General features: G+C 44.0%; 1 protein-coding gene across 4 annotated transcripts in view; it reads left to right on the forward strand.

Moving 5' to 3' along the window:
* Positions 1-14788, forward strand: part of TMEM131 (transmembrane protein 131) — a 278778-nt gene that overhangs the window by 225469 nt on the left and 38521 nt on the right. For all 4 annotated transcript variants that reach the window (XM_089693479.1, XM_089693480.1, XM_089693481.1 and 1 more), the window contains exons 23-26: positions 3580-3718; positions 5872-5981; positions 6381-6447; positions 12702-12853. In XM_089693479.1, the coding sequence (XP_089549605.1) occupies positions 3580-3718; positions 5872-5981; positions 6381-6447; positions 12702-12853 (468 nt within the window). The remainder of the gene's footprint in view (positions 1-3579; positions 3719-5871; positions 5982-6380; positions 6448-12701; positions 12854-14788) is intronic.

Below are 14788 nucleotides of genomic sequence, written 5' to 3' on the forward strand. Positions count from 1 at the left end.
TCTTTTTTTTTTTTTACCTAAAACAAACTGACATTGACACTAACACCAGTTGTTTTTTTTTTTTTTTTTTTTTTTTTAAATCCTGACCCTTGGCCCTGACTTTTTTTTTTTTACTTTGACCCTTACCTTGACCCAAACAATAAACCTGGCACTGAACTAGATCAAACCTTAATCTAGGTATTTTTTCTTTATTTTTTTTATTTTATTTTTTAATATTTATTTATCTTTTCATTTTTTTTTTTCTCTCTATGCCAGGAGTTAGAGGAATGCAATGTATCTCTCTTCTCCATTCATAGAGAGAGAATAAAACAAGGGGGCCGGGCTGCACAGTGATTGATCACTGTGATAGCCAATCAGAGGCTATCACAGCGATCATGTGACCCAGAATCCGGAGTCCCGGGTCCTGATCGTTAGAACGGGACCTGGGGCTCTCAGTGACATCGCGGTCTTTGTGCTGGGAGTGTGCAGTGCGACGTGCTCCCAGCACAAAGACAGGTACGCAAATATGCCCAGTTCCGTAAGGCTGCATATTTGTGTGACGGCATCAAGGGGTTAACCTACACAAAGCTCAAACCAGAGTCTTTCTTCCGCAGTAGAAACTTCTAACTTTCCTTTCCAGGAGTTGCCCAACTCTTTTGCATGAGTTCTGGGGCTGATAGTAGCCTCTTTTGATGCAACCTTGTTTGCCCAGGTCCTCTCCAGACCCCTTACAACACAGCATCCTTTTGTTTTGAAATAAGTCGATCCAGTCTTTGGACAGGCCATTTGCCTTTTCTTCTGGTCTGTTGGAACAACATTACGACAGATGTTAGCCTGTTGGCCTGAGAAGGAGTCCCGATCACCTCTTCAGTGCAGGGGACTTGGACAACCGGAACAATCTTGTCTTCCTATCAACATTCTGGAACTTTGGGAGATTTGCTTTTCTCTGCAAATATGGACACTGCTTCTGGATGGTAAGCATATCAAGGCTACTGGTGTACATCAACTATCATGGAGGAATCTGGAGTCTTGCCGTGGCGGGAGAGGTAGAAAGGATCCTTTTCTGGGCAGCACTTCACATTTCAGCCTTTTCCCAAGCATTGATGATTGGCAGCCTTTTCCCATGCATGGATGCAATCAGCGTCTGGATATGAGGGTGGGGGGGTGCACTAGGTCTTCTGTGGGATTTTACAAGGATTTTGACCTCATTTAAAGCTTTTGGCTGTAAATTGTAAATATGAAATATTCTTATGCAATATTTCAGATGTGTCTTTTTAAACATGAAATACATTTTTTTGCCCATAACTTGAAATTGATACAAAGCAATTTCTTTTAACAATGTACATTAGGTATGCATTACAATAAGATAGCTACTGCTGTTTTTGTTGTATTTATGAGTGTTATTAAAAAAAAAATGTAATATCACTTTAATTAAAAACATGTCTTACCTGCTCTGTGCAGTGGTTTTGCACAGATCAGCCCTGATTCTCCCCGCTCCTGCCTCCTCCCCCTGGATCAATGCCTCCAATAGCAAGCCATTTGCTATGGGGGTAATGATGCTGGTGACAAGAGCCGGCACTATACAGGATGCATCCTCTCTGCTCTCTACTGCAGCCACATGCTTCCTCTACCGCCGTCTCCATTCTCAACACTGATGCTCTGGGATGGTGGGTCAGGAACCCACGATTTGGGTTTGCTGACCTGCCGTCCCAGAACAAGTGGTCCGGGCCACATTAGAGGGCTTTGCAGGCCACATGTGGCCCATGGGCCAGCAGTTGGGCACCCCTGATATAAGAGATTACTCCATGGAACATACAGAGATGTGGGCTCTGACATAGTTATAGACCAACTTTTGTTAAATATTTTCATATTAGAGATAGATGGACTTCGGAAGAAAAAATACTTCATGAACTGAGGAGAGCGCGTGTCACTAGGACAGGGAGAAACCGACTGTATTAGCTTGACAGAGGTTCTAACCCATTTTACATTTCAGTGGTTCCAAGCTGGCCCTTGTATGTATGAGTGTGCTAGGGACAAAATAGTTTGTCCTTTAGAAGTGAGAATGAGTGATGTTAATGGATGTGTTTGGCATAACAAACCGTATTATTTGATTGGTCTCTGTAATGATCCTGTTGGCTCCAGCTTTGACGCCCACGTAGCTCACATGTGCATCACTGCACACTCTCAGCTCAGAGACTGAACTATCAGACAGCTCTTGGCCCCCACTAACAATCGGTTGCTAGCAGGATCAGCTCCTGGTCATATGGCCACAATGAGAGCGAACCACAGTGGTCACATAATCGCAGATCCCATTTAAAGAGATGTTGGGGTGGGCAGGTAGAGATTAAGGGCAATAAATGATGCTAATAAAATAAACTTAAAAAAAACAGGTAAGTAAAAGGGGGTGAGGGGCCAAAATGGATGTCTAAACATGTTTGCCTTAATGCAAGGAATGTATTAAGGTAAAAAAAATGTTTAGGCTTTAAAACCAATTTCATTTGTTACTGTATTTGTCATCCATCGGTATCCCTTCATTCAAGCCCTGCTAAAGGCTCTCTCATGTGGCTTATTACTGATTGATTGCTTGTTTTGAGTGGTAATAACCATAGGAGACCTTTTCTGAGCACTTGCTCCATCGTAGACATTTTTAAAAGGGGTTCAAAAGGTAAATGGATGAATCTGTGGGTAAACCAGAAAGCCTGTTAAAAGCAACCCTGTGCTGAGAACAGAATCAGTAAAGTAATGTTAAAGTTGTCACAAAACAATAGTGTAGCGCTAGGATAAATTAAAACATATGTACAATACAATTATATGTCACCAGAAATTGAAAAAATGAACCAAAGAAATCCAAATCTGAAGCCAAAAACTGTGAATTCAGTGGTTTTTCAATTATGATTATCACCATACTTATTAATGATGAACCACATAGCACCTCGGTGTACAACAGGGGGAGGTTCATCAGAATGCCATGACCCCCAATTAAGAGTGGTCATACAGGACTTGTGTATCAATACAAGATATTCAGCTTTCCGCAAAACCACATGTCAAACAATGGTACTTCTGCATTGTATCAGAACGCTGTGCATATACTCAGTTGGACATAGTGTCACTTGGGCAGAGACAGAACACACGCCACTACGCATAGGTGATCCCACCACGGCCATCTTGGTTTTTGGAACATGAGTTGTTTATATGATATGAAATGCCTGGTTGTCGTCTTTTCATTGTAAGTGCATTTACCTCACTAAATTGGTGTTTTAAGTGTGATTACACTATGGAGAGCATGTATTTTTCTTTTTCATGATACGATATCCAACTGAGTATATATGTACCGCGATCTTTATCTGTACATGAACCTTATTATTTGTTATTATTATTATTACAGGTACTTATATAGCGCCGTCAGTTTGCGCAGTGCTTTACATACACTTTACATATACTTTGTACATTTATATCAGTCCCTAACCCTCAAGGAGCGTACAATCTAAGGTCCCTAACTTGCATTCATGCATACATGTACTACGGCCGATTTAGACAGGATCCAATTAACCTACCAGCTTGTATTTGGATAGATTTAATAGATTTGTTCTGTCTCCATAGGCCTGAAGCAGTGTTTGAGGTAGACACAGATTTACAGAAAAATGTCCTATCAGAAGTAAAAGCTGAGCTTATTTGGCCTTCCATAATCAGCTCATCCCGTCATATACACTTTCCCTTGACAAACACCAACAGCTCATCAGTAAGTACAGCAATGCATCTTTTGCTTTCTTGCATAATGTTAAGTAGCACTGTTTGTATCACAGGTAAGTGTATTGTTCATTAACCCCTTCAAGCCTAAGGGTAAAACCGATCTCCATGCCCAAGTAAAATTTGGCAACTATGACATGTGTTCGTAAAACCGTACGTATCATCACAGCTACTTTGTATATCCAGGTGGATCATACCTTGTTTTTTCAGGACAAATTGGGCTTTCAATTGGTGGTAAATGGTAGTGGATATTTCCTGATTATTTTTTATCAGAGGAAAACTGGCCCAAAATAGTAAAAAAAAAATCCCAAAAACAATACCCTGGGGTGCCTTCAGGCTTTTTCAGGGGTGCCTTGGCATAAAGCCCAAAAATTGTATACAAGCCAGCAGGTGGATCAATCTTGCCTTTAATACGCAAAGCCACAGGTTTTCATTGTGCACTTTTATGACCACCTAGCTGCCAGCATCCTAACAACCAATGACATAATCCGTTGATAAGGAGGATGTTGGATGCATGCACATCATCCTTGTTTGGTTCTCTCCTGCCTCTCTCCATCAGCACTGGGGTCACATTAGCAGATTGAGGGAGAGAAAATGAGACACACACTGGAATACTAGTTAGTATCAGTGTGAAAGGTGTATTTGCTTTGGAAGAATAAATCACCTCTAACGTTGTGTGTCCTGGCTGTGTGTAGAATAGGTTTTTACATTTTAGATTGGGGTGCCTTGAGATTCTGCAGAATTTTAAAGGGTACCTTGAGATTATCCATAGTTTTAAAGGGTGCCTTGATTGAAAAAAGGTTGAGAAACGCTGTTAGTGCACAAAGCAAGGTCCATAAAGACATGGATGAGCAAGTTTGTGGTGGAGGAACTTTATTGGCCTGCACAGAGTCGTGGCCTCAACCCGATAGAACACATTTGGGATGAATTAGAGCGGAGACTGCGAGCCAGACCTTCTTGTCCGACACCAGTGCCTGACCTCACAAATGCGCTTCTGTAAGAATGGTCAAACATTCCCATAGACACTCCTAAACCTTGTGGACAGGCTTCCCAGAAGAGTTGAAGCTGTTATAGCTGCAAAGGGTGGGCCAACTCAATATTGAACTCTATGGACTAAGACTGGGATGCCATTAAAGTACATGTGCGTGTAAAGGCAGGTGTACATTTTGAAAGAGTCATGTGCGAGTTTGGAGCTGTGCAATCTGCTTTTGAGGTCTATATAGTTTAATGAAAACAGCAGGTGAAATGGCTATGTGTTCATATGTAATGCAATTCCAATGCATTGGTATTCAAACAGAATGGCAAGTGATTTGCACTGCAGCCGCTCATTGAATCGCACTAGAAAATTGAACACATTTGCACAGCACATGTGTGAACTTAGGCTGAGTTTGCTAAAACACCATGTATAATAAACCGTTGCCTAAAAAAATTATTACTTGTTTTCACTTTTTTATCCTATGTTGCATCTTGGTGCTGCTGATCTCCTGCAGCCACTTTCTGCATGCGTGCCTTTCAGTATGGCATAATGCATGTTGAAATAGCCACTTGTAGTCTCCATTAGGAGCCTTTGTGACTGGTTTATAATGCATTTATAAGCTTGTATGAGATTTAAATGATGCGATTTACATCTGCTTTAAAGTGCATCTGTGCCCAGACTATGAAGTATTTACATATTCTTAATAAGAAGAAAAAACTTTAGAACAAATTATACCTTTCATCTGTAGCTGTTTGCACTGTGAAGTAGTTAATCCTCAAAAGTTGTAGATTGTCTCTGAAGTCCGTTTTAACAGCTTGGAGATGTGGGATGGCAGAGTACCAAGGTTCTACTGCAGCAGAAATCAATGGGAAAAGAGCTACGTTTTCAGTGTCTGTATTGTGAACTTTGAGGATGGATTTCTCCACAATGCCTTATAGCTACAGAGGCAAATTGGGGGTTTCTATTAGAGTGCGTTTACTGCTTGTTCAGAATATGTAAATACTTTAGTGTATATAGCCTGGGCACAGGTTCACTTTAAGAAACAGATGTTATCCAGCCCCTGGTATATTTAGGACACGGTTGCACATAATTACACAGAATTGTTTGTACTATACAATCAGTGCAGTAAGTCACTGGTCTGTTAACCAATAAATATGGTTTTGTAACAGGAAGAAGAAGTTGCACTAGAAAACCCATCAGATGTCCCTGTGTATGTCCAAATTCTTCCTCTGGCTTTCTATTCCAACAGTTCTTTGGTGCTAGACAGATTGATAGCAAGGTAAGTTTGTACATGTAGCCTTCCCTTATTTTAGGTGGCCTCACAGGGCTTTTTTGCTTCTGCTCAATTCAGTGTTGGAGTGAACAAAGACCCATTTCACCTCATTTCACATTGCAGTAAATAAGCCCTGTGAAACCAAACACATAACTTTGTGATAGACACATAAACTCAATGATGCACATCTATCCTTCACTTACACATTTTAATTTCATTTTTTTATTTTTTTTTTTATTTGATACGTTACATAGAAATGTAAAAATTAAATTTTCATTTGTGAAAATAATACTGTGGGAAATTGTAACATAGGGAAAGTTTCTGATTGAATACTTTATGTAAATTGTGTCCGTAGCAACTTCCTCAATCCTTTTTTTTTTTTTCTTTTTTCTTTTTCTTTTTCAGGTTCAATATTAGCAAGTCAGTAAATATAGACTTGAAGACACTTGAATTTAAAGTGTTCCGAAATAACGTAAGTATGCTACAATATGCTGCTAGGGTTGTGATTGTATTCTGGTTAACTCCTGGAAAAATACATTCTGTATATGTATCCCTATGAGTTGGTTTTTGCTTCTGCCTTCATGTCTATTGAGCAAGGAGAGCAGAGCAAAATTGCTGCTTTCAGGGCACAGCATTAGATCGAGTTCAGACTCTGGTAAGTATTTATGGGGTGGTTGGGGGAGGGGTTGAACATAGAAGATTTGTTACCTTAATGCAGAGAATGCATTAAGTTAAAAAAAACACCTGCCTTTGCAAACACTGTAAGAAGAACCTAGCATTGTAATGTGTGTTGATATGTTCATGAAGAGAAAGCACCAGGTCAGATATATAGGAGCTGCCACTGCTTACTTGTTTTTCAAGTTGCATGCTCCAGAGCTGACATCCTCATTCCTCACTATCTTGAGTCACTGACGGGAACAAGTACACATGTTGTGACTGTAGTTGCTGCAGGTCCTGATTCCAATAGTGAAGCAAGAATGAGGATCACAGCTCCAGAGTTTGCATCTTATAAAACTAGTTGGCTCCCATATTTCTGTTCTGACCAATTTCATTTAAGTGGGAAACCATTGTCTCAATCAGTATTACATGCTTAAATATGACGCTACTCCATTTTAAAGCAGCATTTTTTTTCCTTTTGTTGCTGCAGCAAGGGTTCAAATTCCCTGTGCTGGTAACATGTAGAATAGCTAGACCTCCGCTTACACACATCTGCAGTCTGGGTCTCCAGAGGTCTGACACGCCGTACCCAAACCCTGCTTAAATCAATAGCACACTTGCACTTTGAACAACGCTGTTGATTGTAGTAGTATTTGGTGGAATGTTTCCGACTGCTCTAGAGCTGGGCCACTGCTTTGTGTGAGCTGTGGTCCATCTCCCTTACGTACTGCCAGCACAGGGTTGCCAGCAACCTTTACTGCAGCACTTTTTTTTTTTTCCATTAATATTTTATTAAGTTTTTACCATTTATCTTTTCCAACAGTTAAAATTTCAACATAACTTATTCCATTATTTTCACCCCACATACAAAAAATACAAGCTCCCCTTCCCCCCTCCATATCCCACCCCTACCTGTCAGCCTCTTTTCTCTTTCTTTTGGAGTCCTAGGATATTCATAGAATTTTCCTTTCCTATACAATTTCAATTAATTTACCTTAAACTCCTCCCACTTTTTTCCATTTCTCATGAAAACCTTTACTTTTGTCGTCGTCTATATGGTATAGTTCTTCCATCCTATATGTCTTGTCTACCTTTTTAATTCTTGGTGCTTCCTGTTCCATCCAAAATTTAGTAATCAGACCCTTTGCTGCATTAATATAATGTAGTAACCCAGAATTTTTTATACCTTTCAACCATTAACTCTGTTCCATTTAAAAGACATACCCCTGGCTCTTTTAATATTTTTATCCCTATTATTTCTTGTGTCAAGTGAAGTACTTCCCAATATTTTTGAATTTTGTTACATTTCCACCAAATGTGACCTACTGTGCCCTGTTCCCCACATCCCCTCCAGCATTCTCCCCCCCCGCCCTTTTCTCCCCCCCCCGCCCTTTTCTCCCCCCCCCGCCCTTTTCTCCCCCCCCGCCCTTTTCTCCCCCCCCGCCCTTTTCTCCCCCCCCGCCCTTTTCTCCCCCCCCGCCCTTTTCTCCCCCCCCCCGCCCTTTTCTCCCCCCCCGCCCTTTTCTCCCCCGCCCTTTTCTCCCCCCCCCGCCCTTTTCTCCCCCCCCCCGCCCTTTTCTCCCCCCCCGCCCTTTTCTCCCCCCCCCCCGCCCTTTTCTCCCCCCCCCGCCCTTTTCTCCCCCCCCCGCCCTTTTCTCCCCCGCCCTTTCCCCCCCTCTCCCTTTCCCCCCTCTCCCTTTCCCCCCCCTCTCCCTTCCCCTCCCTCTCCCTTCCCCCCCCCCCTCTCCCTTCCCCCCCCTCTACCTTTCCCCCCCCCTCTCCCTTTCCCCCCCCCTCTCCCTTTCCCCCCCCTTCCCTTTTTCTTTCCCCAGGATTCTCCTTAATTCTTTTATCTCCTTCCTCTTTGCTGAGTATCCCCCTTGCCCCTTCTCCCCCTCCCCTTCCCCCCCCTTCCTCCCCTTCCCCCCCCTTCCTCCCCTTCCCCCCCTTCCTCCCCTTCCCCCCCCCATTCCCTTCCTCCCCTTTCCCCCCTCCCTCTCCCACCTCACATTCCCCCCGCTCCCTCCCCCCCTTTCCATCCCTTCCTCCCCCCCTTTCCCTCCCTTCCTCCCCCCCTTTCCCTCCCTCCCTCCCCCCCTTTCCCTCCCTCCCTCCCCCCCCCCCTTTCCCTCCCTCCCTCCTCCCCCCCCCTTTCCCTCCCTCCCTCCTCCCCCCCCCCCTTTCCCTCCCTCCTCCCCCCCCCCCCTTTCCCTCCCTCCTCCTCCCCCCCCCCTTTCCCTCCCTCCTCCTCTCCCCCCCCTTTCCCTCCCTCCTCCTCTCCCCCCCCCCTTTCCCTCCCTCCTCCTCCTCTCCCCCCCCTTTCCCTCCCTCCTCCTCTCCCCCCCCCCTTTCCCTCCCTCCTCCTCTCCCTCCCTCCTCCTCTCCCCCCCCCCTTTCCCTCCCTCCTCCTCTCCCCCCCCCCTTTCCCTCCCTCCTCCTCTCCCCCCCCCCCCTTTCCCTCCCTCCTCCTCTCCCCCCCCCTTTCCCTCCCTCCTCCTCTCCCCCCCCCTTTCCCTCCCTCCTCCTCTCCCCCCCCCTTTCCCTCCCTCCTCCTCTCCCCCCCCCCTTTCCCTCCCTCCTCCTCTCCCCCCCCCCTTTCCCTCCCTCCTCCTCTCCCCCCCCCCTTTCCCTCCCTCCTCCTCTCCCCCCCCCCTTTCCCTCCCTCCTCCTCTCCCCCCCCCTTTCCCTCCCTCCTCCTCTCCCCCCCCTTTCCCTCCCTCCTCCTCTCCCCCCCCTTTCCCTCCCTCCTCCTCTCCCCCCCCCTTTCCTCCCTCCCCATCCCTTAGACTACCTTTTGGTCTACGTATCATTCATGGTCTCTATACCACCTTTGAGTCAAGTTTAAGGTGGTCCTCCGACCACGAACTGTTTACCAGCCACCCATCCTCCTCCGTGCCCTGTCCCTCACTATATCTTATGCATCTTCGATGGTCCTTCTATATAGGAGGACTGAGGCTAAAAACAAAGAGAAGAAAAAAAAAAACCCTCTCCCCTCTATTCCTCCTCTTCCCATAGCCCCTATCTTTCCTTCCTCCTCTTCCCACCCAGGTATCACCATTTTCTCTAATTCAAGTCTCTCACAAAAGTCTCTCATATCTTCAGGAAATCTTAGTCTTGCTGTCCTTCCGTTTTTCCATCCGATCAAACAAGCCGGGAAGCCCCATCTATATTGCACATTTTGCTTCATCTCCTCTAATAATGGTTTCAGAGATCTCCTTCTTGTCCGTGTCTCTACCGGTCTGAAAAAAGCTGACTATTTCTCCATACTTAATCGATGCTCTTCCTTTTATTTTCTTCCATATCTCTTCTTTATCCCCAAGATTATGGAATTGCACAATTATATCTCTTGATTTTTCTTGATCCCTTTCTTGTTGGAGCTTTCCTATTCTATACACACTGTCCAATTTAAGCGTCTCTGATACCGATCTGTCCATTATAGTGTTCAGGATTTTACATATTCCCCTTAGGTCTTCACCATGTGCAATCTCTGGTACTCCTCTTATCCTTAAATTACATCTCCTAGCCCTATTTTCTTGATCCTCTATCTTATATAGCAGTTTTCTTTGTTCTTTTTTTCATTTCTATCGTCCGCTTTTCTAGTTTCAAAATAGTTTGGGCCTGTTCTTTCACTTTTCCCTCTGTTTCTTCCACTCTTGCTATTATTTGTCCCAAATTTTTCTGTATTATCACCATCTCTTGTTTTATTGATTTTTCAAGGCTTTGAAACATTTCTGCTATTTCTCTTTTGTTTGGCATTTGTAGTTCCTTTTCTTGTTCTACGGCCTCCGTTCTTTCTCTCCTTTGATTACTATTAGTCATTTTCAGGGATAGTCTAGGACAGCAATGGGCAAACTACGGCCTGCGGGCCATATACGGCCCGGCGGACCTTTTAATCCGGCCCGCAGAGCTAGGCTCCCGCTAGGCTCCTCTCACAGTCCGCCCTGAAGACCGGTGTAGCATGAAAATCTGTCTCCTATGAGGATCTGTCCCCCTCGACGTATCTGCGCATGTGCCAGAGATCGTCGATCGGCTGCTAATGCCTGAAACTGGCACATGCGCAGATACCTCGAGGGGGACAGATCCTCATAGGAGACAGATTTTCATGCTACGCCGGAACGGCGCGGGAACACGGCGAGAGGAACGTGCGGAGCAAAGGTAAGTGAATTGACACAGGGGGGACTTGGGGGCTTAATATGGGGGATGAATTAATATGGGGAATTAATTAATATGGGGAATTAATTACTATAGGGGGGATGAATTACTATAGGGGGGGATGAATTACTATAGGGGGGGATGAATTACTATAGGGGGGGATGAATTACTATAGGGGGGGATGAATTACTATAGGGGGGGATGAATTACTATAGGGGGGATGAATTACTATAGGGGGGATTAATTTCTATGCTTACTATGGGGAATATTACTATACTTACTATGTATGACACATACACATCATTCATCTACTCTTGGTCCGGCCCCCGGGTCCAATATATGAACCCATTGCGGCCCTCAAGTCAAAAAGTTTGCCCACCCCTGGTCTAGGACTTTCTTCCATACTGATTTCCAATACGCTCCTTTCACTTAGTCTTTGTTGTCTTTCTGGGGTTAGATTCCCCTGTGAGGGCGTATATGTTTTTATTGTACCTGTTTGGGAACTCTTGGGTCCACCTCCTTTTGACCCCTTTATTTTTCATGCCGTCAAAGATTGTTTATTAATCCAGGCTCTTGGGGGGATTAATCTTTTTACTGTCTTGTATTTTCACTTTAAATTCCCCTCTGTTAGGTTCTACTTCTTCTAGAGACCTGTACTATATCACTTTATCCTCTTTTTCTTCTAGAACCCCTGGGCAATCTCCCCCCTTACTTTCACCTTACATATCAGTTCATTGCATTCAGTACACCTACCCTACTGCCATCTTCTCTTTATTGTGAGATGGCTTCAGGCTCTTCCTTCTGTGGGCTGCAAGCTGCAAACAGCCCCTCCGTTTATATATTTCTCCTTTTTCCTTCGGGGGAGATTTACCCCAGTGGCTCCAATCCCTGGTGGTACAGGTCCCGTGCACTCAGGAGGAGAACCGGCGTTTCCCTTTGCCTGGGAACGCCGGCTGGTTTCTCCTCCTCCCAGTGCTCCTCTGCGGGATGTCACGTGGCTGACTTCGCTTCCTCCAGTATTCTGGCAACCCTCTGCTCCGGACAGAAGCCGCCGCCATCCCCCTGCAGAGGACACCCGATGCTCTGTCCTCCTCTCCCGCCGGCCCGCCTCGCAATCTCCGCTTTTAAGCTCCCACTCCTCCGCCGGGACCCCCCCCCCTCTCACAGGTAGGTCCCTGCGGGCGCCTCTGATCGCATCGCAGGGCACTTGTTGAGGTGCAGGTGGCTGCTAGTGAAGAATGCTCACAGCACACTCTCCCTTACTGCCATGATCAGGTTCCTCCCCCCTACTGCAGCACTTAATCCCATATTTATTATTGTATATGCAGTCTGGCTGCATTACAGCAGTAAAGTGTTACTAAACCCACAACAGTAAAATCAGTCTGTATATGCAGTAAAGCATGCTTGTTATACTCACTGTGGAACCTAAAGGGTTAATCCTCTGCATTGTGTAAAAAGTCTGATCCTGTCTTCTCTGATCCTCCCCTTCTTCCAGTGTCCCCCTCTTATCTCCTGATGAGACATATGGTGTGGAGTCACTCTGCAAATGCCCAGTTTGGTGTGTATTGCTAGAGAGGAAAGGTTTTTTTTTTTTTTTGTTTTTTTTTTATTATTGGGGGAGTGCATGTGATCAGCACAGGGACAATCAGCACTGTCCAAACAGAGGTCAGGGGTCCTGCATTTTCTTAGAGCAGAATGAAAACTCCTACAAGCTTTAACCTGTGATTGGCTGGACACTGATAGAAGTCACAAGACTGCTCTAAGTGCTGATGAGAAAAGGTATTTAGCAGTTTATGATGTAACTAATAATAACAAAGACAGAGAGCAGAGCCCATTTTCAGCTCACAAGGTTGCAGGAAGAAAGAAAAGGTATAAGGTGGCACTTTTAGAGTTGACATGTTTGTATTTATTGTGCAGGTGCAGCCTGTGCAGGGCAGCCAAGCTTTTGTGGAGGGGCTGTCCCGGCAGTCAGTTCTTAACCTCATTTTAAAGCCTGGGGAGAAAAAAAGTGTTCAAGTTAAATTCACTCCACTGATCAACAAAACTGTATCTTCTTTGCTTATAGTAAGGTAAGTGTACACAATGCTTTTAGCAGAAATGAGCACAGTGACAATTGACTTCAAAATAGCAATGATATCACATGTGTAACTGTGACTGACATTCATGCTTATTGAGTAAGGCATAGTGCAATTCACTATTGCTACCAATCACAATCCATTTAACATCAGCTGACTGCTGTAATAAAAAATTTACATGGTTCTTGTGCTTCAGCTTTACTCACCATTCTATTACATAAGCCCAGTGGGGTTCATACTGTATTGTCTACTTTACCTGTGTTAAATTGGAAGTCCAGTCAAATACTAACTGTACCTAAACCTGCTCCTACCCCCATTCTAAGCCTATTCTAACTACCCTGGAAAGATGTCATTACTTACCTATTCTGAAGGTGCTCCAGTGCGGTCACACGTTAGGCTCCCGGCGCTGGCTCCAGTTTAGAGGGGGGACAGCAGACAATGGATAATAAGCCAATGGGTGACGTTTCCACATGGGCACCCCAGCCATTATCAACAAACTCTCCTCTTTACTGATGCTAACCGCTAGAGAGATTGTGTGACTGGACCAGAGCACCTTCAGAATAGCTAAAACATCAATCCATCAAATGCTAAACAACCATAGTGAATAAACTCATAACAAAGTGCTTGATAATAAAATCTATAACTACATATATAAAGAATATATGAATAAATTGCTCAAAAAATTTAAAGGCACACTTTGAAAACACATCAGATCTCCATACTGGATCTCTATACTGATATGGACTGGGTAATGTGTTAGGAACATAAGGATGCGCCATCATTTGAATTCAGTCCTCTGTCGGTTGATAATTTTCATTTCCATCAAAGACATCCCGGAAATCAAAATTGAAAAAATGATGAAGCAGGCTAGTCCATTTTGCTGAAATTTCACTGCAGCAACTCAAAATGGTACTCAGTTTGTATGGCCCCCACGTGCTTGTATGGATGCCTGACTACGTTGTCGGGGCATGCTCCTAATGAGACAGATAGTGTCCAGAGGTATTTCCTCCCAGATCTGGACCAGGGCATCACTGAGTTCCTGGACTCTGAGGTGCAGCCTGGTGGCATCGGATGGACCGAAACCTGATATCCCAGAGGTATTCTATAAGATTTAGGTCAGTTGAGAGTGGGGGGCCATTCAATGGTATCAATTCCTTCATCCTCCAGGAACTGCCTGCATACTCTCTCCACATGAGGCAGGGCATTGTTATGCACCAGCGTAGGGTCTGACAATGGGTCCAAGGATTTCATCACGATACCTAATGGCAGTCAGGGTGCCATTGTCTAGCCTGTAGAGGTCTGTGCATCACTCCATATGTATGAAATTCATGAGTTACAGGGATCTATATTATATGGTGTTGGATCACGCAATTTCTGGAACTAAATGAACTTTATATATTTAATTATTTTTTTATTCACATATTTTATCAAGCACTTTGTTATGAGTTTATTCACTATGGTTGTTTAGCATTTGATGGATTGATTTTTTATGCTTTCATCATTCACAATTGCACTGCATCACATACTACTAATATTTCTTTTAGTGGTATTTGATTAACTCTGCGTTTTTATTTTTTGGGCTGTAAACAAAAAAGCACCGCCATTTAGAAAAAAAATAGAAAAAAAAAATTTACATTCTGCTTTAAAACCTAACCAATAAAAAACATTTTAAAAAAATTTAATTTCTTCATAAATTTAGGCCAAAATTTATTTTTCTCCATATTTATGGTAAAAAAAAAAATACCAATAAGCATATATTGATTGGTTTGCGCAAAAGTTATAGCAAATGGCGGTATATATAATGGATTTTTTAAATTTATACTAGTAATGATGGCAATTAGTGGCTTATAGCGAGACTGTGATTTTGTGGTGGACAGTCTGACATTGGCTGATACTGATGCTTTGTGGGAACCAGTGACACTAATACAG

The sequence above is a fragment of the Staurois parvus genome, unplaced genomic scaffold (genome assembly GCF_062004578.1).
Source record: "Staurois parvus isolate SC_StPar_1 unplaced genomic scaffold, SC_StPar_1.0 ptg000634l, whole genome shotgun sequence".
NCBI classification, from domain to species: domain Eukaryota; kingdom Metazoa; phylum Chordata; class Amphibia; order Anura; family Ranidae; genus Staurois; species Staurois parvus.